A 25,301-nucleotide genomic window follows, 5' to 3' on the forward strand; every position below is an offset into this window, starting at 1 on the left:
GATTGAATAAATCAGTCAAACTGTAGACTATTGTACCTTTTTTCCAGTTCTGACTGACTTTTGGACAGCAGTTGTTACTTTGTAAGTATTTGTTTACAGTACAATAATTTGTTATGATATTCAGCTCAGTGGTATGGTATTAAATTTGTAAAGTATTCCACAGGTTATGTGACAAAGTGTCACTCAACAAAACTTTGTCTGGTTAAGGTAGCAATATCTTAATATGTGGTTTATTGCAGGTGCAAACTTGTAAGTCCTCTGAACATTTCTTCCTGCAAATTTGTTTCTGAAAAGATTAAGATGAAAAAAACAGCACTTGAGTTGCTGATCAAATTTTCAACTTTAGAAAATTGCTTTTGCGTTGGTGGGAAATTCTTTCCCTCCACTGGAATTAGCTTCAGTACAAAATCAACTCCTGCACTTCATTTGAATTGTAGAATTCTATAATCTATATCAGAGGCGTGCAACATACGGCCCGCGGGCCAGAGCATGGCCCGCGGTACCCATTTACATGGCCCGCACATTCTTCATTCAAGTAGCCCATTATTTTTAAATACTTTTCACTGTTAGATCGGAGGATGTTGTTATTTGTAACGTCATCATTAGCATTATTGACTTTTAGCATTATTGTTGCGTCATTAGTTAGCGTTGTAGAAAACCGCCTCGTTCTTCTAGCAATGGTGGGTGCAGTGTGGTGAATATATTAATATTTATTCTACAAAAAGCTTAGCATAGTAAAAATGTCTACAAGTAAGAAAAGGAAGGTTGATTATGAAAGGCGGAAGTTCAACAATGCGTGATGTATAAATTATTTTGTTGTTCAACATGGTAATCAAGATGTTGTTTGTCTGATTTGTCAAAACACTATAGCAGTAATGAAAGAGTACAATATCAAGCGACACTACTGTGCAAAACACTCTGCTAATTATGATAGCATTGTGGGTCAATTACGGGTTGACAAAATGCAGCATTTGAAAAAGTCTTTGAGCAAACAGCAAGAGGTATTTCGCGGTTCAAGAAAGACATTGAGCTTGTTACAAAACTGAGCTTCAAGATATCTGAAGCAATTGCCGAAAAAGGAAAGCCGTCCAGTGATGGTGAATTCATTAAGAATTGTTTGGAGATATTTATCGAAAATGTGTCATCCGGAGAAGAAATATTTGGTAGAGCAAACAAGTCTGTCTCATTTTACAGTGGCTCGCCGAATAGATGATCTTTCGGAAAATATTGAAGTATCTCTAAAGCAGACGGTAAGCAAATGCTCTGCTTTTAGTATCGCTTTAGACGAGAGTACAGACTTGAGCGATACTGCTCAGCTAGTTGTATTCATACGAGGAGTGACAGATGATTTTGAAGAATTTTTGGACATGGCAACTGGCAAGTATGAAATCAACAACAAATGGTCAAGATATTTGCGAGGATGTAATAAAATTGATGAAAAAATTTGAAATAGATTATTCTAAGTTGGTTGGTATCACCACAGATGGAGCGCCATCAATGGTGGGAAAATACAATGGGTTTGTCAAAAGATTTTTGGATGCTATTCAAACTGAAGATGTTTTGGTGAGCCATTGTATCATCAATCAGGAAAACTTGTGCTCGAAAGTATTGGATTTTGGTGAAGTCAATGAAAAATGTTGTTTCGTGTGTTAATTACATTCGAGCGCGGGGATTAAATCATCGGCAGTTTAAGTCGTTTCTGCAAGCGCTTAACTCTGATTACCCAGATGTAAATTATTTTTGTGCAGTAAGATGGCTAAGCAGAGCTGCCACTTTAAAGAGATTTTGGAATTTTAAGGAGAACATTCAAACTTTTATGGAAAGTAAAAATCAAGATGCTTCCTTTCTCAAAGATGATACATGGCTGAACGATTTTGCTTTCTTAACTGACATCACCCATCACCTTTCAGAACTGAATGTGAAGCTGCAAGGAAAAGATCAGTTAGCGAACAAGATGGTCGAACATATTTCCTCATTTCAAGCAAAACTACAACTCTTTCAATCTCAGTTGAGCAAAGCATCCCTGACTCACTTTCCTTGTCTGGAAAGTAGAAGCGTTCAAATTCAAGACTGTGGAAAATATGTTGGAATGGTTGAAAAGTTAACTTCGGCATTTGAAACTCGCTTTGAAGATTTTCAAAAACACAATGCCGACTTTCAACTTTTTGCTCATCCATTTGACCTGGTTGTGGAGAATATTCCATCTAGCTTTCACTTAGAAATACTAGAATTGCAAGCAAACGTCAAACTCAAACGAGCCTACAATGAAAATGATTTGCTTACTTTTTACAGAAGCTACGTGTGTGGTAATTACACAAATCTAGAAAATCACGCGAGAAAAATGATCTCTCTTTTCGGAATCACATACTGCTGTGAGCAGTTCTTTTCAAAAATGAAGCTGTTCAAGACAAAATGCAGGAATCAGCTTACAGATGAGCACTTGTCAAGTCAACTTCAAGTTTCCACTTCTTCCGTCAAAGCTGACATTGGCAAAATCTCTGGACAGAGAAGATCTCAGACATTTCATTAATCACTCACTCAATGTGTAACTTGATTGTGTGACGTGTGTACTTTTCCATTAAATAAATTGTTTCTATAAATTCATGTGTTATTTGATAGACTGGCCCTCAGCATCATTATAATTGTATGTTGTGGCCCATTGCGATAAATAGTTGCACGCCCCTGATCTATATGGTGTACCTTATGTTGTTTTGTTTCAGAGTACAGCTGTGTGGAACGGAACAGGCATTGACTATGAATACTGCATCTCCCTATAACAGTGGTAAGTCAATAATAGCCTAGCGATTAGGGTTGTAAAGGGGTGAAAAGTTTTCCGGGAATTTTGAAGGACCCGGGAATATTGGGGAATTTTCATTTGGCATTTATTATGTTGAAAAAATTTGTTAAATATTTCATCAATTAGAAAAAAATATCAAAAACCCATCTTAAGCATTTCTTATTTTCTTTAATTATTCTAAACACTAATTTGGTGTTAATTAAGAATGAGGCTTATTATGCATACTTTTTCAATATTTAAAAAAATAATGATCATATTTGGGAACACTCACACCAAGGTCCGCAATAGGCTCGCAAATGAAAGGGTGGAAAAACTAGTATCAGTCAGGTCAAACTTGGCATTGTTTGAGCCTTGTGAAGACAAGTCAACTCAAATTGAAGTTGACTCTGAAGTCGATGACGCTGCCAGAACAGTCATTAGTACATCATCTGAAGAAGCCGAGCAGGAGGAGATGCTAACCGGCACCAACTAGAACAACGACTTTGTAACTGACTCAGTATTGTTTTTCTTTGTAAAAAACAGATTGATGATGATTCATTTTTGGAGTTATTAAACTAAACCATGCGTTTGTATGTTCTTAAGTATTTTAGTTATACATAGTACTTTTATTCTAAACAGTATAAAGCCATTATTTTCCTGTTTCAACATCAAATTAAGATTGTTTTGAATGTTTCTGAAAGTTCCCCAAAATTTCCATGAGAAGTTTCGGCTCTGAAAATTCCCGGGAATTTTGCAAGCCTACTAGCGATAGCAAAAATAAAGCTAAGCGTGAAGTTATCTATGGAAAAATTCCTAACTTTTTTCATTTTAATGAAAGTGTAAGTTTGTTCTGAAATATACCTGTAGAGTAGATGGGAGCTGGTATACAAGCCCCCCCCCCCCCCCCCTGGTAACTCATGACAAAGACAGGACTCAACCAAACATGTATAGCGTGAAACTACTTTACCTTTGCTTTACTGTTCACACACTTCAATCCACATGTTTTAGTCAATTCCTCTTTGTCATGAGTTGCCGGGGGGGGGGGGGGACTTGTATACCAGCTCCAGTAGATGTTAGTTCAACCAATGTCTGTTTACCCAAAGTATTTTTAAAAACTACGATATAAAAATAGGCTACAACAATGTACAAACGTGTTATTGTTTATTTTTCAGTAAATGATATCGACAGTAGCCTTGCGGGGGCAAATAAATTTGTTGGTGCTCCAACGTATTCCGAAGCTTTTCCTCCATTATCTGCTGGAACCAGCCCATCAGAGCTAGCTACAGTATTGGCTAAAAATGAATGGGTTAATCCAAAGATGAAGAGGGTTAAATCTGCCGTTGTCACTCAAGTAATATTATTGTGGCTGCCAAGCTGAAATTACGTTTTGTATTCGACTTCAATTTAATAATTTTTGACATAATTTAGAACACACGATTTACTAATATTTTTTTGCCATGCTTATGACCCCAGCTGCCTCTGTTCAACTGCAAGTACAGCAATTGCATATAATGAGCAATAGAATAGAAAAATAAACCACTAATCACACAATACAGTATGTATGAAATAAAAAAGGTTTTGACTGATTTTTTTTTAAAGATTTCTGCTATTTTTGTGGCTTTACTGTTTAATTTGAAGTGCTGCACATTTAGAAATTTCGACTTTGTGTTTTTAACTCAGGGATTATGACTCAGGATACAAACCTTGTGAGCAAACTTCATATGATCTGTGTTTTCAAACCTAAAATAATGTTTAACCCTATGAGCTGTGCCTACTGTTACATTATTTTAATTATACTATTTAGATTTTTCTTATACCTGTCGAAGAGCGTGCTTTCAGAAAAACAGAATTTGGACAAGCTCAGAAAGATCAAAGTAAAGTCTGCATGGACATAATGAAGTTAACTGGCACAGTGATTGAGATATCGACTTGTCGTGATGGCTCGTTGTCGATTCTTGTATCTGGCAGAGGTGAAAATGTCTTGAAAGCAAGGAGAGAGATTTTTAATCGTTTGCAAACTCAGGTAAGTTTGAGTTTTAGAATCATATATATTCTGTTTGACAAACACAACTTTTTGCTAAACTTGTACGAAATTAAGCTGTCTTGACTTTTTTCAATTGACAGTTAGAGAATTTTTTGTTTGCTTTGGTAAGTTCTGTTGAAACAACGAGTAGAAATCTAGAAAGATTCTAGCCTGGCTGTGGAGTGTAGGATTTTAGCAGCAGTTTTTTTTATAAATTTGCAAAGATGTAGTTTAATTATACATGATTAAGTATGACTTCACAGTTTGCAGCGCTTGGACAAACACACATATGTGATGCAATAAGAAGTTCATTTAGTATCACACTATATATATCTATTGCAAGGTTCTTGACCTTTGTTATATTAAGTTATCATAGTGTAATCTTTCTATAGATTTCAACATATAGGAAGCAACAAGTTACTATAAATTCTGAACACTTTTCGAATCAGTTGCTACCATTGTGGAATATTATTTAAATAACTAAGAACAAAAACCAAGTTCCATGTCAGCTACTTTGTATGTATCTCTACAAAATTTAATGCAGAATGTCATATAGTTTATTTTAATAGAAGAGAATATAGAAGAGTGTTTTCCACAAACTGGTATTATTGATTGATTGAATCTTTATCCTCGGACTGGGAAAGCTTCTTGCAGAGCTTAATCCTGGCAGTTTTGCATACTTGTAGAGGCTTTGAATCACTGACGCAGGCCCGGTCACCGAGATTGACAGAGTGAAGTTTCCGATTGTTGAAGTCTTGTTGCCAGGGAACTATTCCATCCATTAGATGCCGCTGAATGGAGAGCAGTCCTTAACGTGCGTTGCTCAAGCGCACACCCCGAGAGTCGAACCAGCGCCGCTTGATGTTGAATTTTCTTCGTTCCAGAAGTGACGCGCTAACCAATTGAGCTATCGGGGCAATTGAGCTACCGTATATCTACCTGACTCCGTATAGTTATCAATTATATATATTTCCAGGCTCATGTTACAATCAACATTCCCAAGGATCATCATCGTGTCATCCTTGGGAAAGCTGGAAATCGTCTCCAAAGACTTGAGTTGGACACCGCAACAAAGATCTCCATCCCAAGGCCAGAGGATCAGAATACTGCCATTAAGATCGTCGGCACGCAAGAAGGAATTCACAAGGCTCGCCACGAGATACAGCTGATCTCAGATGAACAGGTAAGAAAAGTAATCTTTTGATTTGTGATTTTCCATCATTGCTTAGAGACTTGATGGTTCTTTTCAAGATCATGCAACCGTAGTAAACATTCTCTGATAAACCTTTTTACTGTTTAATTTAATGTGTATTTCATAAACGTATGTAGCATTTACATGCGTAAGTAGTAAGGATTGGTTGGTTATGGCCCAGGCGAAAAGCAAAACGTACTAGCCTAAGCAGTTGTTTCGCATTGTTTTGTTTTGTACATACTACAGCTAGTAGTTTTATTGGCATTGATTTAACCAGCTCCTGTTTGATTTTAAACCAACCACCTCAATAAGGCTTTGACACCGAGAAACTCAAACATCTTCCTTGTAAAAATCTGATTTTTTACTTAAATTATGTTTTTTTGTTCAAACCTGATCTTATCAGGCAAGACTGGCAATGGAACGCTTGCAGATAGAGAAAATTTATCATCCGTTCATCAGCGGGCCGAGAAACGAAACAGCTAACAGGATTGCCGAGGTAAGTTAGCTTGATTCACTCCCTTTGTTAAGTTAACTTGGCCTAATTGGAATGTCAACACTTTGTCAATTAAACGCCAAAACTTATGTGTAATGATGGAACAATGTAATTTCAAGACCAAAGTTAAGCAAACAGTTTTATTTCTATTCATTCATTTTTCACCGCAGTTTTAGTTTAGCAAGGCACTTGTGTTAGGTGCGATCGTCGTTTATATGAAACAGGGAAGTGGGGCGCTTCACAGCTGGTATAAAGCTATGATCTCACAAATTAAGTTAGAATAACGTAGAAACAAAGCAAATTTGCCGCAATAAATTGCAACTACTCGAAGAGCAATATTTCCTTTACCAGCGTAGCTGAGAGTTTTATCTCATTCAGGAACATAGCGTAAGAATTCATATACCGCCACCCAGCGTCCCAAAAGACGAAATCGTAGTGGCTGGGGACAAGGACGGTGTCATGGCAGCTGTCGGGAGGGTGATGGATATTTACAACAGAAAAGTAAGGCAATTGAATGATGTGTTGTGTATTGTGCTGTCTGTCAAATTTGTACAAACTAATTCAAAATTGTTCATCGAAGACCAGTCATTTTGGTGATGTCTGCGCTTCGTTTTCAAAGATGGCTGACGAATGTGAATCATGTTTTAGCGCGTGGTTTGGAAGATGACTTTAGTGTCCATTCTGCGCCCTGAAGTTTGCGTCTGATGTATGATTGGCACCATTGAGGTGGTTTATTATAAGTTCATGTTACGGAAGCATAAATCATTTTCTTCATTAGTGTTCCTAACGCTCAATCATTGCAGAGGCGCTACTGCAAGACCATAACGGTGGAAGTGATGAAGTCTCAACACAAATACATCATCGGGCCTCGTGGACAAACTTTACAAGTAAATCCTTGCTCACTTGCCGTGGTACTTGAAAACCAAGCACGTTCGATGCTATCCTTTCGTTAGGAAGCAGGAGTTGTTATGTTTTTCAAAACGCATTTTTCGTTTTGTTATTGTAATCTTCTTTTTCTTCGGGTGAACCTTCTTCGCCACTCCGGGAGTCGAGGGGCTCTGCCTTTTACCACCCTTGGGCAGTGGCGGCGACTTGGTCTAGAATCTAGATGTTTGGGCAGGTGTCAAGCAGCCATTGAATAGATTCGCCATGTAGTTCGCGCAGACCACGCACACCATTTGGCGCATAGTAAATGGCGCAGTTGCAGATGGTGTGGTCTGCGGTTTGTTCTTCCTTGCCACACTCACAGATCACGGATGGGACCATTCCCCATTTGTGCATGTTGGAGCGCAATAGTCCGACGACAGTGCGCAGGCGGTTGAGCCCCACCCAGGCCTTCCTTGGCAAAAGCATTCCGTTGGATGGGGGCCGGTGTCGGAGATGAAACTTTGGAGTCTTTCGGAGCTTCTTCCACTTTAAGCTCCATTGGTGGTACGTCCTGGTAGCCGCACTAATGGATTGTTCTTCAGCGGTTTTCATCAAGAGTTGTGCGGCCGGTAAAAATGGGTGTCTTGATGTCAGTCGCCGGGGTTGCTCGCATACAGACTCGTAGAGACTTGAGTGTAGCAAGTGGTTGGGGTTCGTAGCGCGGCGAAAAAGAAACAGGGTTGTTTCTTTGTGATGAAGCTCAGCTGGTTGGATGCTTGCAAGGACAGGGAGATTGTGCGATGGTGTAGGTCGCAGGCATCTATTGCAATCAGGACTAATTGTAAACGTAATCTTAGTAAACTTCTCATTACATAGTATCCTATCAATTTAGAAAGGTTCTTTTTTATGTCATTGCTTTAAATATAGATATTGAGGTATTGAAGGAAAGTATATCTGTTGGACATTAGCCCTGTTTTTAGCAGCTACGTCTTAGATAAAGCTGAGTCGTAACCCCCTTGTTAGGGAACCGAACCCAAATCTTTTGATTAGAAGTAAATCATCCACTATATTTAACTTTTTCATTATATTAAGCTGAAACTCTCCCAAGTAGTTCGTGTTTTAATGGTTTTCAATTTTATTGATTACTCTTTCAGGACATATTGGCCGAAACTGATGTGTCTGTAGAGCTGCCACCAAGCGACTCGTTGTCAGAAACAGTGGTTTTAAGAGGAGAGCCCGAAAGACTCGGGCAAGCTCTTACAACAGTCTATGCAAAGGTAGTTTATTTGTGGTACCGCTGTTTACTATGGCATTTGATCCGCGCGTGGACTTTTTGACATAATATACATAAAAAGAAACAGCAAAGGCAAAATTATATGTGAATTTCAACCTAAAAATTAAGAGTTGATTTGTTTTTTTACGTATGTAGATTTTTTTAAGCATGCAGAGTTATTTAGTTGTATTTATTATAGTTGTTGGTTGGTTATTTATTTAGCGTACAGTTGCACATCATCTGTGCGCCAATAATCTTCAGTAGCCATTTGTCTTCTTGCAGGCAAACAGCGTCGTACATCGCGAAGTTCCTGCCGCTGCCTGGCTCCATCGCTTCATCATCGGAAAGAAGGGTGCCAACATCCGGGCTCTTACGCAATCACTTTCTCACGTGAGTGCGAGCCTGCTTGTCTTCCATGTTGCTGCATGTGCTTGCAGACGATCGGCTACTTCAAACTTTCAAAACTTTCAAAATAACTAAGATTGTGTCGCGTTGATGTTGTAGCTGTCGTCAACGTTGTTAATCTCAGTGTTTCTGACATGTGTGAGGAATGTTGCAGTCGAATGTCTGAAAGGGAATTTGGTGACTACCATACAAAAACCGTCCTATATCTGTTGCAGTTTCTTGAAAGAAATAGGGAATGCAATCACAACTGCACATGAAATAATATGGAAACTGGAAAAGTATAGTTATTAATATTAGTTTTTTCTCCTTTTGATGAGTGTGTACTTTCATTGAACGTTCCATTGCACATGTACATCACTTTCTCATACAACCATTTTCAACGCAGCGACATAAAGACGTGGTGTTATGTGATTCTACGACACTTTTTTGATGTTGAATTATGTTTGACTTTCTTTAGGTAAACATTGAATTTCAAGACCAAGAAAACAAAATTGTAATAGAAGGACCTCCCGAGGAGGCCGACCAGGCTCAGCAGCTGCTGGAAAAGGAAGTCGCTGATCTGGTGAGAACTTGTTTGATCCGGTGAAAACTAACTAAAATTGATACAAGTAATTTGAACATTCTGGTTTACTTCAATTGTTGCTCTCATGAGCTTTTTTTGAAATTTTTTGGTGTTGCAAGTTTTGCAAACCCCAGTTTTAGCATAATTATTAATTAATTATCCAGTTTGACGCTAAACACAATGGTTAAGGGGGTAATGTGCTCAAATATTTAAAAAAAAATATGTTTTTTTCCATTTTGTGTTTTTGTTGGTTTTAGATAGTTTAAGTCTTCTTCTATAAAATAAACCCATAAAACTTGGAATATGTGGCCTATAAGACATTGAAATTCAATTTTTGCGAAGGCCACTCTTATTTTTGACAACCGATTTATTGCGTTTGGTTAGCATTTTATTGCTAACTTTGCATGTTGTTTTATCGTTTTTTGTCCCCTTTCAAAAAGAATAAAGTTTAATAAAATTTCCCATAATGCACTGAATGTGTTTATACAGAATAGCTGACTGTGCATGTTCACTTGTTATGTATTTCCAGTCGTATATACTTTACATAGTTTCTCAAAAGTGTTAACCTTTTGGTTATTTTGAATCGTAAACTTTGGAAGGCAATATCTCCAATTAGTGTTTTGGTGCATGTGGCCCCACGGGAACAAGCATAACTCCATGACCAAACATCACATTGGTGTGAAATTTGGAATATATATTAAGAACAACTATATCTACAAAATCATGAGAGCGTTTTTTATATTTTTGAGGCAAAATGGAGATACTGCTAAAAATAATTTGATTGGCTGTTGCTAAGTTGCCATGGCAACCAAACATAAATACAAAAACATAGTTTTGTGCGCAGTTAACATTAGAACATATTCTGCAAGTTTGGTGCCTGTAGCTTAATTGGTTTTTGAGTTAAGCTTGTTATTATTTTTTGTTACTAAGGCCCCCCCGTTGGTTACCATGGCAACCAAATGATTATGAACAATATTTTTCAAATGTACTTACCTTGTGTTATAATAATATGCATAGCAAACGAATGTCCATTTTCTTATAGTCTCAAAATTATGCCATTGAAATATGTCAAAATTAAGGCACATTACCCCCTTAAACCATCTTCACTAACAAAGCAAGAATGGCAAATCGGTCCCTTTTTTTCAGAAAAGTCGAATGTCTTTTGCTGAGGTGAACGTGGACACCAAATACCATCGGAACATCATTGGAAAAGGCGGCCAGTTTATCAACAAGTTGCGAGACCAATACAAGGTGCTGCTTGGCTGACAAAACTTGTGTTCGCTTCCATTTCCCAACGGTTACATCGAACAAACATAGATTTGTGTTGTTATAATGACTGTCATATTTTTTCCAGGTGAACATCCGAATTCCTCCTGACTCCGAACATAGCTCCCTCATCCGGATTGAGGGCGATCCAGATGGAGTTCAAGAGGTGAAGAAACAGCTTTCACAATTGGGACAGAAAATGGTGAGTTGGGTGAAAGACTTCTTTCGTCCTCGATGATCAAATTAGTGACAGTTGTTTATTTAACGTTTATGCATGTTGCTCTCAGCCGTTTATATTTCACATAGTGCGTGCGCACTGCGCAGTCTTATACAGGCAGTCTAGCACGTTAGAATTTATAATTAATCTGAATTTGTTGCTGAGTGCTGTATAACAACTGTGATTCATGATATCGCATCCGGCGTCCCCATTAAAGAAGTAAACGGCGCAAAAATGAAGCGCAAAACTTTTTTCTATTTTAATATGTTGCTTCCAGGAAAATGAACGCTCAAAAGATGTCTTGATCGAGCACAGATTCCACAAGAACATCATCGGACAAAAAGGAGACAACATCAAGTCCATCCGAGAACGCTTCTCCGAGGCAAGTTGAGTTTGTTCATTTTGGGCAAAAGATGGCCGTTATTAATAGCATCATGTTGGTTTGTTCCATGGTTTATTTGGTCGTCTTGCCTTTAGTTTTAATTCACTGCAATTGTTCCGCCGATCCTCGTTGTACAGTATTGGTCTTTTGAATCTTCAAAAATTTGATCTCTCGACCGAACGAGACGATGCTATCTATACCTTTCGTTTATACAATGCATGACATATTTTAACTGTGTCTTTAGAGCTGCCATGGCCCCTGTATCTGCAGTGGGCCATGGAGCTGCACAGCTTTGCAATGTTTGTGTTTCAGTTTATATCTACCATGTAGTAGATGGTAGCAAACTGTGCAAAGGACATGGTTGGAAGGGTATAAACAATTTTTATCTTAGCATTCTAAGCCTCATTGTGTCACCTTCTGGAATGTTATTTTGTTGAAATTACGCCATTTCAGCCAGCATTCCAGCCCTAGCTTACATTGGTACAACGTCTGCAGGCGTTTTATACATATATAAATACAATACATAATCTGTTCCGCAGATGTCGGCGCAAATTTTCTATATGTTTATACCTGTCGGAACATTTTACTTCCAGAATTCTGTCGTTAGTGTTGAATGCAATAAAAACAGTCAAAATGACGTCATGGTTTAAATCTTCAATCCCAGGTCAACATCAGCTTCCCGGATGCCTCGTTAAGGAGTGATGTTGTCAATCTTCGTGGACCGAAAAACGACGTTGAACGATGTTACCGCTACCTCAAACAGATGAACGACGACATGGTATAGATCCCACATAATGACGCTGTTGGAATGCGCATAGTAGATTGAAACCGACATCGGCTTGTAGTGCACTTACAGCTTATTGTTGAAGGTGCTTTCTTTTCAAAGCTGCAAACGCGATGGAGATCCATGTGTTTGTGGGCCAGTGTGAACTCCGAGTTAGGGTAACAAATGTGTTTTTGCTGGCAGTTGTTGTACGAATGTTGGTTGGTTATTCATTCATATTCATGGGAAAGTATGCAACTTTGTATGATAAGTTTGACCATGTGATTAAATATTTTAGAGTTAAACCTTGTTGCATTGACAAGGTATTTGAAGAACAAAAAATATAATCAAACGTTGCTGATAATATCTGTCTCAGGTTGAAAAGAACTATCGTATAGAAGTCCCCATCTTCAAGCAGTACCACAAGAACGTGATTGGGAAAGGAGGAGCGAACATCAGGAGGATCAGAGAGCAAACACGGACCCAGGTATTTCTCCCGGGTTTGATGCAAGGACTTCTATAAATAGAAAGTTTAACTTTCAGAGGTGTTTAATCCTTAGGAAAATTATTGCAAAATATCAGCAATTCCTGTCATGCAATCTTAAAACTGATCTCACAGTGAGACAGTACCATGATGCCGGCCAAATTTATCACAATTCTAAGTACCGGTAAATCTTAATATTCACAATGGTCCAATGGATAGCCTATCATACTACACACAATTTTGGGTTCTATCTTGTGTGTTTGATGATAGGTCGAGCTTCCAACTGAGAACTCGCAGAATGAGGTCATCACCATTGTCGGTCGGAAGGCAGACTGCGAGGAGGCGAGAAGAATGATACGAGCTATTGAACGAGAACAGGTGAAAATAGAAGAAAATAAAATTGTTTACCTTCAAGAAGTTTCTTACAGATTGTCACAATCAATGTGCAAGGCCTCGCGACGGGCTGCTTTGTATCTTGAACAGACATGCTGTTTTGATTTTTTGCTGTTTTTGAAACTTATTTCCAGAGCATTCTGTAAACGTACAGGCCTGGAATATTCTTTTGTTTTTCACAATTGCCAAATATTGTTTGTCATGACGTCATAAGGATGTTTGCCAGTAGATCTTTGATTGCGAAATCTTTATTATGTAACGTATTTCCAGAACATTCAGTATACGTGCAAGCCTGGAATATTCTTTTGTTTTTCACAATTGCCAGATGTTGTTTGTTATGATGTAACATAACATACCTTCTCTGAGTGGATTACGTTAAACTCGATTAATAGTTGTAAGCGTTAGAATCTATTGCTGTTCACTGTCACTATCATGTTGAGAGCCTTCACGTGGCGATCCCCGTTAATCCTTTACAGGAGACTAATCTCAACACTACACTCCAGTTACTGCCAGAGAGAGCATATTTAGGGTGGTAAAAGGATAGACCCTCGGCCCTACGATGAAAATAATTAGCTTCAATACGGAAGGTTTGTCAGCCACGAAAGCAGTTCTTATAGCTAACTTACAACCAGACATCCTGTGCTTGCAAGAAACACACAGAGACAAAATCCCTCCTAGCATCCCAGGAATGTACTTAGCCATTCAATCTCCCAGCCGAACCCATGGTAGTGCCATATTCTGCAGGGAGAAGTCAGCGATTCTCGGATCGGCCAACCTAACAACGGGTGCTTTAGAAATTTTGCACATAAAAACTAATTCATTGGAAATCTTCAGTATCTGCTCGCAACAACCTTTTGCAAAAGCTGGGAAACTCAAACTGGGGAGCAGATGAGCACACACTGAAGCAAACAGCACTGGCTCTCTGTTATTCGACCGCTGAATACTGCGCTCCAGTATGGGCTAGGTCAAGCCACACCAAAGTAATTGACTCCGAATTAAACCAAGCATGTAGAATCATAACTGGCACACTCCGTCCAACACCAATCGCCGACCTCTATAACTTAGCAACTATAGCCCCACCTCATATCCGAAGAGAAGTCACTACAAAAAAGGAAAGAGTAAAACAAATATCCGACCAACGCCACCCTCTCTATGAACACAAACTTATCCCAGCAAGACTCAAGTCACGCAAAAGCTTCATCAAAGTCGGCCCATTGGAACACACAAGCGCGACAGCTGCACGACTAGAAATGTGGACCTCTGAGCCCGATAGGACACAACATCCTGCCATCCCAAGTCCTTCCGAAAGTCTACAACAAACTCCCACCCTTGAGAGAAGAGAGTGGTGCTGCTTAAACAGAGCCCGCTGCGGAGTCGGGAGAAATAAAAGCAATCTTTTCCGATGGAAGATGACTCCTGACCCAATGTGTGATTGCGGCCTAGACAATCAGACAATGAAGCACATCCTCACCAACTGCCCCCTTAGCCCTTCATGTGATGACAACGACCTCAAAAACATCACAAACAATGCTCTTACCTGGCTCCGACACTGGCGTGACAAGCTATGAATGAACTGTCACTATTACTTTGATTAGTTGCTGGAAGTGCTGAACCATTCGTTAAAGTCCTTCAAGAATTTTCATTATCATTTTACTAGTAGAACTATCCGACCATTTAGTTGACTGCTTTTCGGTGATATCCCATTAAACTACGTCATTAATCCTTTCCAAATCTCTTTCCTGGTAAGAGATAGAAAGAAATCGTGACACAGGTCATATCGTTTCCGCCTTCAAGCTGAGAGGCCACGAATCTGCAGTTTTTTTTTTAGTCCCGTGATCATATACAGTATTCGTTGCCGAATAACCTGTTAGGAAACAAAAATGGCGTAATTGTTGATGACGTGGTCTGCAGTTTGTTCCTCAACCCGCACTTGCAGGAAGATGAAGACTTCACTCTTTGGTTGCGAGGTGCAACCACCTCTGTATCTGCAAGTAACAGATGACCGAACACATTTGCACCTCACCCTTGTGAATCCGACGCCAGTTTATGCACTTGTCTCAGCAAGGATGTCCCGATGGAGTGGGAATGGACGTCGGTTGTTTTGGATCATTTGTTCGTTTATTAACCAATAACCTTATCAATCCAGGTTAACATTGTTGAAGAAACGGTGACGATCAGTTCCAAGCTTCATAACTCCTTGATCGGGGTCAAAGGTCGACTTGTCCGCTCCATCATGGACGAGTGCGGAGGAGTTCAGATACATTTTCCTACCGGGACATCTGGGAGTGACAAAGTCACCGTTCGAGGGCCGCCAGAGCACGTGCAGAAAGCGAAAGACCAACTGATGCAGTTGGCCAAGCAAAAGGTGAGAATCATAAAAAAATGTTCCTTTGAGATTGATTAATGAATGCATTACTGTTTCGTGTATCGTGGTTGAGGTAGAAGTGAATCTAGACTTTCACGTTCTTTTGTTTTCCCTAATCCCTCTTAGAATGTATTGAACTGCTGCACCCGATTGCTACTCTGTTCTGCTACTTTAGAAGTGATATTTGTAGTGTCATTTCGAAATTTAAATTTCAAATTGACCTAATCCTAAGTGTTTTTGTTAGTTTCTTTAAAAATTAACTATCGGTTAATTTATTTTTAGCTGTGAACATTGAACTATTAATAGTTCACTGTCGTTTCTGATCATAACTGAATTTAGGATTGATTGTTCCAACGGCGTATAACCTTGGCGTATAATTAAACAAATAACCTCTTGTTTTGTAGCTATCATCTCATACAGTGATCATTAAAACGAAACCATGGCCACTTACATACACAGACCATTCCATTGTGCAAGCGCATAATTTGACCAAATGCTAGTCTGAATCATCATCATCATCATCATCATCATAATCCATCGTCGGTTTGTTCCCCACTAGTGGGGGTGGCCGATTGTTTCCGCGCAGCAATTGTTCTAATCCCTTCTCTCCATTTCACCCTGTCCCTTGCATCTTCCTCCTTCAGTCCGACTTTTTTAAAATCATCCTTCACTTGTTGTTTCCACGTTCTTCTTGGACGACCGCGTTTCCTCTTCCCATCCACCTTTAGATCTAGTGCCTTTCTAAGAAAACTTCCTTCCTCCCTCCTTATCACATGTCCATACCATCTTACTCCATTTGCCCTTGCCAGTTGGTCTATGGTCTCTCTCATCTCTAGCATATCCAACAATTCTTCAGTCCTTTTTTCCCTTCTCGTTTTCACCCCACACATTGCTCTCACCATTGACCTTTCCGTTCTTCTCAGGATTGCCAGTTCACTCTCTCTCAATACCCATGTCTCGCTACCATATAGCATTGCAGGCCGCACACAGCTCCGATATATTTTTCCTTTCATCCTTAGTGAGAATTTTCTGCCATACAACATTTCCCCACATTCCCTGAACTTTGCCCAGCCCAGAACTTTGCCCAGCCCTGAATCGTTATTCGTTATTATATAAGTTGCTAGTCTGACTAGTAGTCAATAAGCATGTTTTGTAATACTAATTGTTGAGCTTCTGTTACCTTGGAAATATTAAACTACATTTTGGTACTGGTGCAAGAAGCAAAAAAAGCATCACTGGTAACGGGAAAAAGTTTTATTACCTTTTTCAAATGAAATCAAGAGTTTTTCAATGGTTTGTTAGTGGTTTGGATTCTCATAATTATCATTTCAAAGAAATCTAACCTACATTTAAGCGACAGTTTGAAATTGACATTACATCAGCCTCTTGTCGTTACTATAGATTTGTTCGTTGGCAAGGGCCTGTGGATATAATCGCCTTTAACGGAAACTATTTGGTAAAACTTATGTTAAAACTATCATAAGAAGTTGGCCACAACCAGCTCAATCTTTTACAGGAACTGGCTAGCTTTACGTTAGAAGTCCGATGCAAGCCGGAACTCCATAGAGTCCTGATTGGAAAAGGTGGCGCCACCATCAAGAAGGTAGCTTTGTTTCTCTTGCCGAAGCTATTTGTTGGTGTCTGATACATTGAAAACATGGGATTGGCAACCTATTTTTTGTTTGTTTGCCATAGAAGGCAGCTCATCCATGTGGCGTAAAGAAGTGTAAGGTCCTACCTGCGTAGAAAAACTGCAAAAATTAAATTTTGGGAAGAACTGTTTGAGTTTAAAGATGCTTAGTTTACAAAATCTTCAGGTGTTTTGCAGTTAGACCGTGGAGGTAGCAATATCTGCGCATGTGCTTTCTAAGCATTCTGCTTCCAACGCAAAACAAAAGAGACCCGAATCCAATCGATTGGTGTCAAACGACAATCACATAATTTTACCACTCTTTGCTTGAAATCTATCAAATTTGCATGTTTTAATAATTAAATATCAAAACATACTTTGACCCATCATCACGCTGAAGATGCGCGTTGCCTTTCTACGCGAAACGTTAGTGAAGCAACGTAGCGATTATGTGGTTGACGTCATCGGATGAGTTTTGCTAGGAAATTTTATTTCAGGAAAATGTTGTCGAAAGTGAAATAGAAATTGACCCCAAGCTGCACAAGTATTTTGTGGCCCGCCGTGCAGCCGTGCTGCGAGATATTTCAGACGAATTTGGAGGAGTGGTTGTCTCTTTTCCTCGCTTGGCGGAAGCGTCCCCTACCGTTCGAATAAAGGGGCCATCCGAGTGCGTGCAGGCGGCCAAGGACCGCCTTGCTGAGATAGTGGATGACTTGGTAAGCCACTCGGTCTTTGGTTTTTGACCGAGGTTGATTTTGACAAAATTGTAAAAACGCTACTTTGTAAGACATAATGCCCGATGCGTAATTTCTGAAAATTGCCAAGGAACTCTGAATTGCTTAAATAGCAATTTTTAGAAACTTTTTTATCACTACTCATTCCAAGTAGAGAAAGTAAGAAATGTTTTAATGCATCACTGACGTTTCACACGTCATGGTAAAGTTTCTGCGTTTACTTTCTGTTCATTTTTAGCACTTATTTTCATTTTTTTTTCTGCGAAAATCATTCCCCCCCCCACGTTCTAATCTTGATTATTCAACCAGGAGAACCAAGTCACGGTTGAGTGCTTCATAGACGAGAGGTATCATCGCACTGTGATTGGTCAAAAGGGCAAAAACATACAACGCGTCACCGCAGACTACAACGTACAAGTCAAGTTCCCGGACCGAGCAAGCCACAACCGTGAGTGACGTAGTTCCACCTCACACATCACATGTCTTGTTACAAGTTTTCAAGTATCTCAATGTTTTGCTCTCTATTTTTATCTTGAAGCTTGGTGATGCCATCATTAGGGGTCCATAATGTGACAAAAAGAAGTAAAGGAAGTCGACATGGAAATGTACACATCATTAGAAGTAGACATATATAGTAGATCTCAGTAAAGGTGGTTATTTGAGAAGAGGAAAGTTTTACATTTTCTGGCTAGTTTATACAACAGTTCGTCTGGGCAGACAAGGAGAAGTCGTAGATTAGAACGATGACCTATAACCAGATGAAACCGGTTTAATCTTGAAACAGGGAAAAAGAACAAGATGAGGTGGAATGAATCAGAAGAGAAAGAGTCACATGATGGTAACATTAATTTACCATAAGTTGTCAAAGTTTTGATATTGTCTTTCAATTAATGTAGTTCATGTGTACAAAGACATTTTACTGTTATTTCACAACAGTTTCAAAATGTGTTTTGTATAAACAAAGACACATTGCAGCAACCAGAACAAGGCGAAAACTGTTGTCGATTTTTTAAAAAGTTTCAAATTTCAAATCAGGCTGCTCCATGCTATCCAGGAGAACTATCCAGAAGTTCAAACTTAATCCAATTATTCATCATTGTGTACACTAATTTTCACTTCTGCTTCTCGGTAGGTTAAGATATGTTGAAACTTTATCCTAAACCTTCACTTGATCGTTCTATTGCTTTATGATGCAATTACCTCAATCTCTAGTGCATTCAGTCAGTGTTGTGATTTTAACGATTGCGTAGTTCATAACGCAACGTGTGATGAGTCGATTGCTGTCCCATCACACGTAATATTTGATTGGTCCTTCGGAGCTAACTTAGTTAAAATGCCTGCCTACATCAAGCAGTAGCCTGTCACTGAAAATTAAATACTTCATTACTTGAATTAAAAAAAGCCCAATTTTTTTTTCAAATTTTACTTTTTGTGTCTTCCCGATTCTTGCCTGTGCTTCCAAATGATAGCTGAAAAAAGGCCAATTTTTTCAAGCCTAAATATGAAAAATAACCCCTTCAATATTTCCATTGATTTAAAAAATGGCCCAACTCCAGCAATTGAGCCTCAATTTTTTAATAGTTTTTCCACAGAATTTTCACTGAGTGAGATTGTCAGGCATAATATTTCTTACCGGGATGTTTAAGCATACAATCATTATCTAAATTCCACCACAAAGTAAATGGCCAAAACAAATAAAACGCATTTATTTCAAAAACACCTTTGTGTGAATTGGGCCCTTCTTGAATTCACGTATTCAAGTATATTGCTTGTGCATCTGCTTAGTGGCGCCGGTCAGCGGCGAGATGAAACCGAACGGCTTGGAAGTACCCGAAGTCAACCGGGATGTGATTCTAATAACAGGACGACAGGACCGTTGCGAGGAAGCCAAAAAAGTGTTGGAGGTGAACGTTTCCTTTTTTGATTCAGAAGCTAATTTCGTTTGTAAAAATAGTGTTTCCTGGGATTTTAGTCGAAAGATAATCCTAAAGCATTATACTTTCATAGCCAAGTGTGTGACAGAGTAGAAAAATTGATTTTATTGTTTTCCCTCTTTTGGAAAGCTCTGTCTTTGATTCGAAAATAAATAATAATGAAAATTTGGAAGTTTATGAGTTTCGATAGTTAATGCTTTGCCACATCAGTCAAACCTGAAAGAACTTAACATTTTTTTCTGGCTTAATATTTCTTTTTTATTGGCCTAATATTGACTTAAACCCTTTTTTAATATCATTAAGCGTTCTTTGTTCTCAAAATAAAACATGATTTTTATTATATTCTCCAGGCTCTGGTCCCCATCACTAAGGAAGTTATGGTTCCCTACAAGCTCCACCGCTACATCATCGGACAAAAAGGAATCGGAGTTCGGAAACTAATGGACTGCTATGACGTCAACATCGGGATTCCTCCTGTCGACAAAAGCAGTGACGTCATCACGGTAAGTGCACGATCTTTATGTCAAATACTGATTTCATATTTAGGTAAATGTTGACTTGTCAACTTAAGTTCTAGCACGAGACTTGAGAGAAGCCAAAGTCTTCCGAGGAATTATACTCACATCCAACATGAATGGGCTTTCTCGAGTATAATTTTCTGACTAAATAAGAAACAATTGAAGATTGGCGGCCATGCTTTGGAACTGTGTTGACTGCAGATATGCTATTGTTCAATGAAAACAACTAACAGTGCTATGGTTCTTTTTCTTTTATTGATTGGGTAATGGTGCGTAGGTAGTTTAGTTTGTATCCCGCAAACCTATACATTTGATTAGCTATGTCTTCGATCAGGAATAATTAAAAGGTTCCTTTTGTTCTTCGAGATAAACACTAAAGGTTGGATTGAAGGTTTTTAACTCAAGAACCAAGGATGTGGAATTGTTAAAGAAAACTTCAATAGATTCTAATTCACGCTGCTTTCTAGATCACGGGAACCTCTGACAAAATAGAACAAGCTGAAGAAGGACTCATGACGAGAATAAAAGAGATCGAAAAGGAAGAGGAAGAGAGGGTGAGAGGAGTTTACTTGATCGCTCAGTTTTCGAAACGTTTGCTGAACATGAGTCGAGCTGCTACATTTTGAGCTTTATCTTTTGATCAGATTGACCAGACGTTCCAAACACTTTGCTACCTTAGACCTTTTTTTTGAAAGGCCTTAATTGCTTGTGTCGTCATTCATCACAACGTCACAAATCTATTCTTCCTCCAGGCACTCCGAAACTTTACGATAATATTGAAAGTTCCCGACCAGTACCATTCGTCAATCATCGGTCGTCGTGGCAACGTAATCAACGAGATTCGCGCCAAACATGACGTCAACGTCCAGTTCCCGGACAGAGACGACCACGACAGGGTGAGCTTGATACTTGCTGCGCAACAAAATGGAGTCTCTCTCGTCTTTCAGAGTGTCGGAGCAATGTACGTGCAATGGTTGTTGGTTCAACGAACCATGAAGTCGTTAGTTCGAAACTTGCTGTATTCAGACATTTCCTTTCGCGAATTTTTTAATTTCAAGTTTATGACCAGTGCAAAGAACTCAATTCTTTCTGTTAAAGTGCCCTGTTTTAGCTTGAGCGCAAACTATCTTTCCGGAGCATTCGTAATTCTCGTCTGTTCTGTTTCTCTTACAGAGTTATATTAATATTTCAGAGCTTCATTCGAATCATCGGCTACGAAAGAAATGCTGAGTCAGCAAAATCGGCGATCATGGAAATCGTCCACGAATTGGAATCTCACATTAGTCAAGACCTCAATATCGATCGGCGTGTTCATCCGAGACTGATCGGAGCAAAAGGAAGAGCGATCAACAAGATTATGGAAGATTTTAAAGTGAGAAAGTTTACTTATTAATTTTTAATTCAAGCAACATTTAGATCGCAATTAGCAAAAATGCTGCTGTTCAAACAATGCAGCGATTTAGAAACGTTCGAGAAGCGAATGAGTGATCCAGGTTGGTGAAGGTGTTCAAAGATCCTTCTGGGAGTTGAAATTAATTTAATCTAAAGTGGTTAGTTTGTAGACTTGTGATGTTTGCCACAAAGAACGTGTATGCCACAGGTTGACATTCGATTCCCGAAAGACAGCGACATCGTGACGATAACTGGACCAGAGCACCAGGTGGAGGAGTGCACTGACTACATCCTCAATCTGGAGGAAGAATACGTGAGTGAGACGTTGTGAAACGCTTTATCAACTATTGTAAGCTACGATGCTATTTGCTGTGCAAGACATTGAAGCAGACAATTGTAGCGCAGCCATATCGGGCTGCAGCCGAGTACATTCTTGTAGAAATGTTCTGAACACTGTCCAGAAGCAATTCTAAGTGTCATTTAAGCAAGATCAGCTGTAGTGATGTTGCAGCGTGATATTTCATTAATATTTTTCCGAAACAACTAAATTCAAGACAAATTGCTGAACATTCAGATGCAGGATGTCAATGAGAAAGAGGAGTCGAAAAGACACAGCCGGAGTATGAGGAAGGAACTGCAAAGGAGCAACCAGCAGCAATCACAACCTTTCGTTGTAAGAGACGCTCCCTGGCATCAGTCTGTGAGTATTTTACGTTGGTTTAACGTCCGCTTTGAGCGTAATAACTTTGCGGTCCATGCAATAAAATTGACACTCTATTGTTTATGCATTCTCATGCAACCTCTCACGAGGCAACGTTTAGTTTGATTCAGTGGCCTCCAATGCTTAAGGACATCGAACCAAAGCACAGAACCGAGTGTTGCAGAATTAAAAAAAGTCTGGCTTGATTGAAAATGTAATGAAATAAGTCGTAATTCGTAGTGACTTATTGATACTCTGTTTTCCATGACATGATGACTTTGCTGCAGCAAATCCGCACTGTTGCACTTATGGACGGTTAGATGCATTAGTTCCATTGTGGTCAACGTGGCTCCTTGTGGTAAACAAAGGATCGACGTAGTTAAGAGGAACTACTGTTGAAAAAGAAAAAGTTGACTGTTGAAAAAGTAACCTTTAAATTTGAATGCTTTGGTTTGAAAAGTTTAACAAAGTTATGCGCTCACACTTTACTTAATGGAAAGTTACAATGTCTTATGCAGTTTGTGCATCAAGTAGTGGCAGGAACGTGTTTTTACTAGCTGCTTGTTTTTAAAAAAAAACGAAGATTCGTGTTAGCCAAATGACATCAATGCTTTTTTTAGGTCGACACAAACAACATGGAAGATTTTCCTACCTTAGGTGGGCCATCTACCGGATCGAGTAAATCATCTTCGGCTCCCGCATGGAGTCGTCGTATGTAACTGATATCGACCAATTCTCGAGCTTGATAGTCTGCCGGATGAAGTTTTTCCGTATGCATTTTTCCTGCCCAGTTTTGTTTATTTTTTGTTTTTCCGCCCATTTCTACGTAGGCTAAGTTTCATTTCAGAAACACGTCATATTAACGTTGATCTTTTTGCAGTTCATTTCCAGACTGTAAAATCTGGCATTTTTACATTGATTCAACGTCTGTTGAATCAATGTCGGATTTTGCTGTCTGGATTGTTCCCCTTGATTTTTCTCTACAAGATCTTCAACGCACAAATTTATCATTCCAATTTTCTTGCAGTTGCAAGACCAGCAAATGCTCGTGTCGAACTTTGCAAAACATCATATCGCCATTGCTCAGACAACAAATCAGTCTATTTTTACATTGATTCAACGTCTACTGACGTTCAATCAATACAAAAGTAGTCTGATTTGCTGACTGGTAAACACTGTGTTGGGTGCTGTACATGGCTGCTGAATGTCTAAATTTTCTAATACCAACTGAACGATGCAATTACCCTTAGAGTTGGCTATTTACTTTCCCGGCAACAATATGATGACGTGACTGAAAAGTAATAGCAGCAACATCGAAAGCACAAATTATTAGTGCTTTGTTACACTTCCTTTGGTCATATCAAGTCGCATTTTCAAACAACTAAACCTGAGAAAAAAATTTTGTTAATTAGTTTTCTGAAGATGCGCATTGTTAGGGTGTATGAAACGTCAGTATTTTGTTATGGTGTATGAAACATACTTCTCATATCATGTAATGAGAATGTTTGGAAAAGCGTTATCTAGATGGTTGGCACCGAATACACCATTTATTTTGTTACTGCTTTCATTGAATTATGGTCACAACGGCTCACAATGTTGTTTAGACGAGAAATAACGTTGTCTAAAGTTATTTTGCTGTTTAAGTCTTTTTCTCTGTCCACTTTTACTTTGCGATTTCAACTAGTCAACGCTTTCCAGAAAGAAAAGTATTCCAATCGTTTCCAGCGCCATTTTCATTCTTGCTTCATCTTCCTTTGCTTTGGGGTTTGCGTGAAGAAGAGATGAAATGGATCGCGGTGCGAAATATCTCAACGAGACTCTCTAGTTTCTATTCTCTGAAATCTATTTTACCTCAAAATATCGAAGTTATTGGGTTAATTTTGGCTCAACAACTTCTACTTTATGTGAAGATACTTCTTCAAGTTTGCGTAACTTCATCTCTTGCCGGGTACTTGTCTGTGACGAAGTTTAGTTTCAACGGATCCTCACTATTACAACGTTTAACTACGTTAAATCGACAAAGACGGAATCGAAATATGCCTTGATATTTCTAGCAAGGATTGAATAACGCTTACATGTGTCAAGTAGAACGTAAATATAGCAGCTCGCTGTCAAAAATTGTATTTTTTTTACTTCGTTTTTAAGCATCCAAAAAAGATTAACGTTTGCTTGCTGGCAGACGGAGTCATATAGATTATAGAATTACTGCCTGCTGACTGCAAGGTTTGATTCAGCTGATTTCATATTTTCGTACAGAAGATCAACCGTCTGCAGATGTTGAATCAATGTAAAAAACGGTTGTTTTGTTGTGTGGGTTATATCATATAGTTGGGGTTGATCTTGCACATTACAGCGGGCAATTTTCTCAAGGTCGATCATCTTTTTGTTAATAAGTTTTAAGTCCACTGCTATTTTGTTGCATGTCTATCTTTGCTATGACGTGTACAATGCAACAAAGCGTGCGTTTTGCTTAAACTTTCAATTAGTTTTGCACGTATGGGTTTTGGCTGAGAAACGTAAATGTAAAACAATTCCAAAGTCGTTTTAGATTGATTCAACATCTACAGATGTTTAATCAATCTAAAAAGGGATGATTTGCCTAGAAAATTAACGTGAATTGTTTGTGTTTTCTGTGTGAACTATCATTGTTTAGGATTAATGTCAGCGAAATACATTTACCGTAGTCAAGTTATATTTTGTGCCGCCCAAAATATGTCTTTGAAATACTCATCGAAATGTGCCTTGGGGCTCTAAGAGCCTTAGATTATGTGTCTCAAGGCTACTTTTTTTTGCTTCAGTTGAGATTGTTTAGTCGATATTTTGTTTGTTTCTGTGCATTAAACAATGCCTATAATATTGTATTGTCTTTTGTTTGCGAATAAAACTATGCGAATGGTTGCATTCAAAGTTTTGTATTGTTCTTACGTGGGAT

General features: G+C 38.8%; 1 protein-coding gene across 2 annotated transcripts; it reads left to right on the forward strand.

Moving 5' to 3' along the window:
- LOC145765038 (vigilin-like) lies at window positions 1–25,270 on the forward strand. Of its 2 annotated transcripts, XM_082576774.1 has the most exons (30): window positions 1–81; window positions 2,721–2,782; window positions 3,949–4,127; window positions 4,581–4,799; window positions 5,776–5,982; window positions 6,395–6,487; window positions 6,863–6,985; window positions 7,288–7,371; window positions 8,506–8,628; window positions 8,907–9,014; window positions 9,487–9,591; window positions 10,738–10,842; window positions 10,946–11,059; window positions 11,352–11,456; window positions 12,121–12,234; window positions 12,596–12,706; window positions 12,974–13,081; window positions 15,243–15,461; window positions 16,978–17,064; window positions 17,589–17,807; window positions 18,135–18,273; window positions 18,610–18,663; window positions 19,611–19,729; window positions 20,110–20,262; window positions 20,745–20,831; window positions 21,030–21,173; window positions 21,470–21,649; window positions 21,878–21,982; window positions 22,244–22,369; window positions 22,990–25,270. In XM_082576774.1, exons 2-30 carry the CDS (start codon window positions 2,755–2,757, stop codon window positions 23,086–23,088), a joined length of 3,657 nt encoding a protein of 1,218 aa, XP_082432900.1. In that variant the 5' UTR covers window positions 1–81; window positions 2,721–2,754; the 3' UTR covers window positions 23,089–25,270. The 2 variants fall into 2 exon arrangements, with proteins under 2 accessions (XP_082432900.1, XP_082432901.1); XM_082576775.1 differs by lacking the exon at window positions 18,610–18,663.
- The last annotated feature ends 31 nt before the right edge of the window (window positions 25,271–25,301 follow it).

Source organism: Aplidium turbinatum, chromosome 2 (assembly GCF_918807975.1).
Source record: "Aplidium turbinatum chromosome 2, kaAplTurb1.1, whole genome shotgun sequence".
In the NCBI taxonomy this organism is placed as follows: domain Eukaryota; kingdom Metazoa; phylum Chordata; class Ascidiacea; order Aplousobranchia; family Polyclinidae; genus Aplidium; species Aplidium turbinatum.

Bases quoted from the DNA above. Each gene is read 5' to 3' on its own strand.
- LOC145765038 (XM_082576774.1), top strand. From the start codon at position 2,755: ATGAATACTGCATCTCCCTATAACAGTG. The intron at 9,015-9,486 runs GTGAGTGCGAGC...GACTTTCTTTAG, and splicing joins TTACGCAATCACTTTCTCAC to GTAAACATTGAATTTCAAGA. The intron at 10,843-10,945 runs GTGCTGCTTGGC...TATTTTTTCCAG, and splicing joins AGTTGCGAGACCAATACAAG to GTGAACATCCGAATTCCTCC.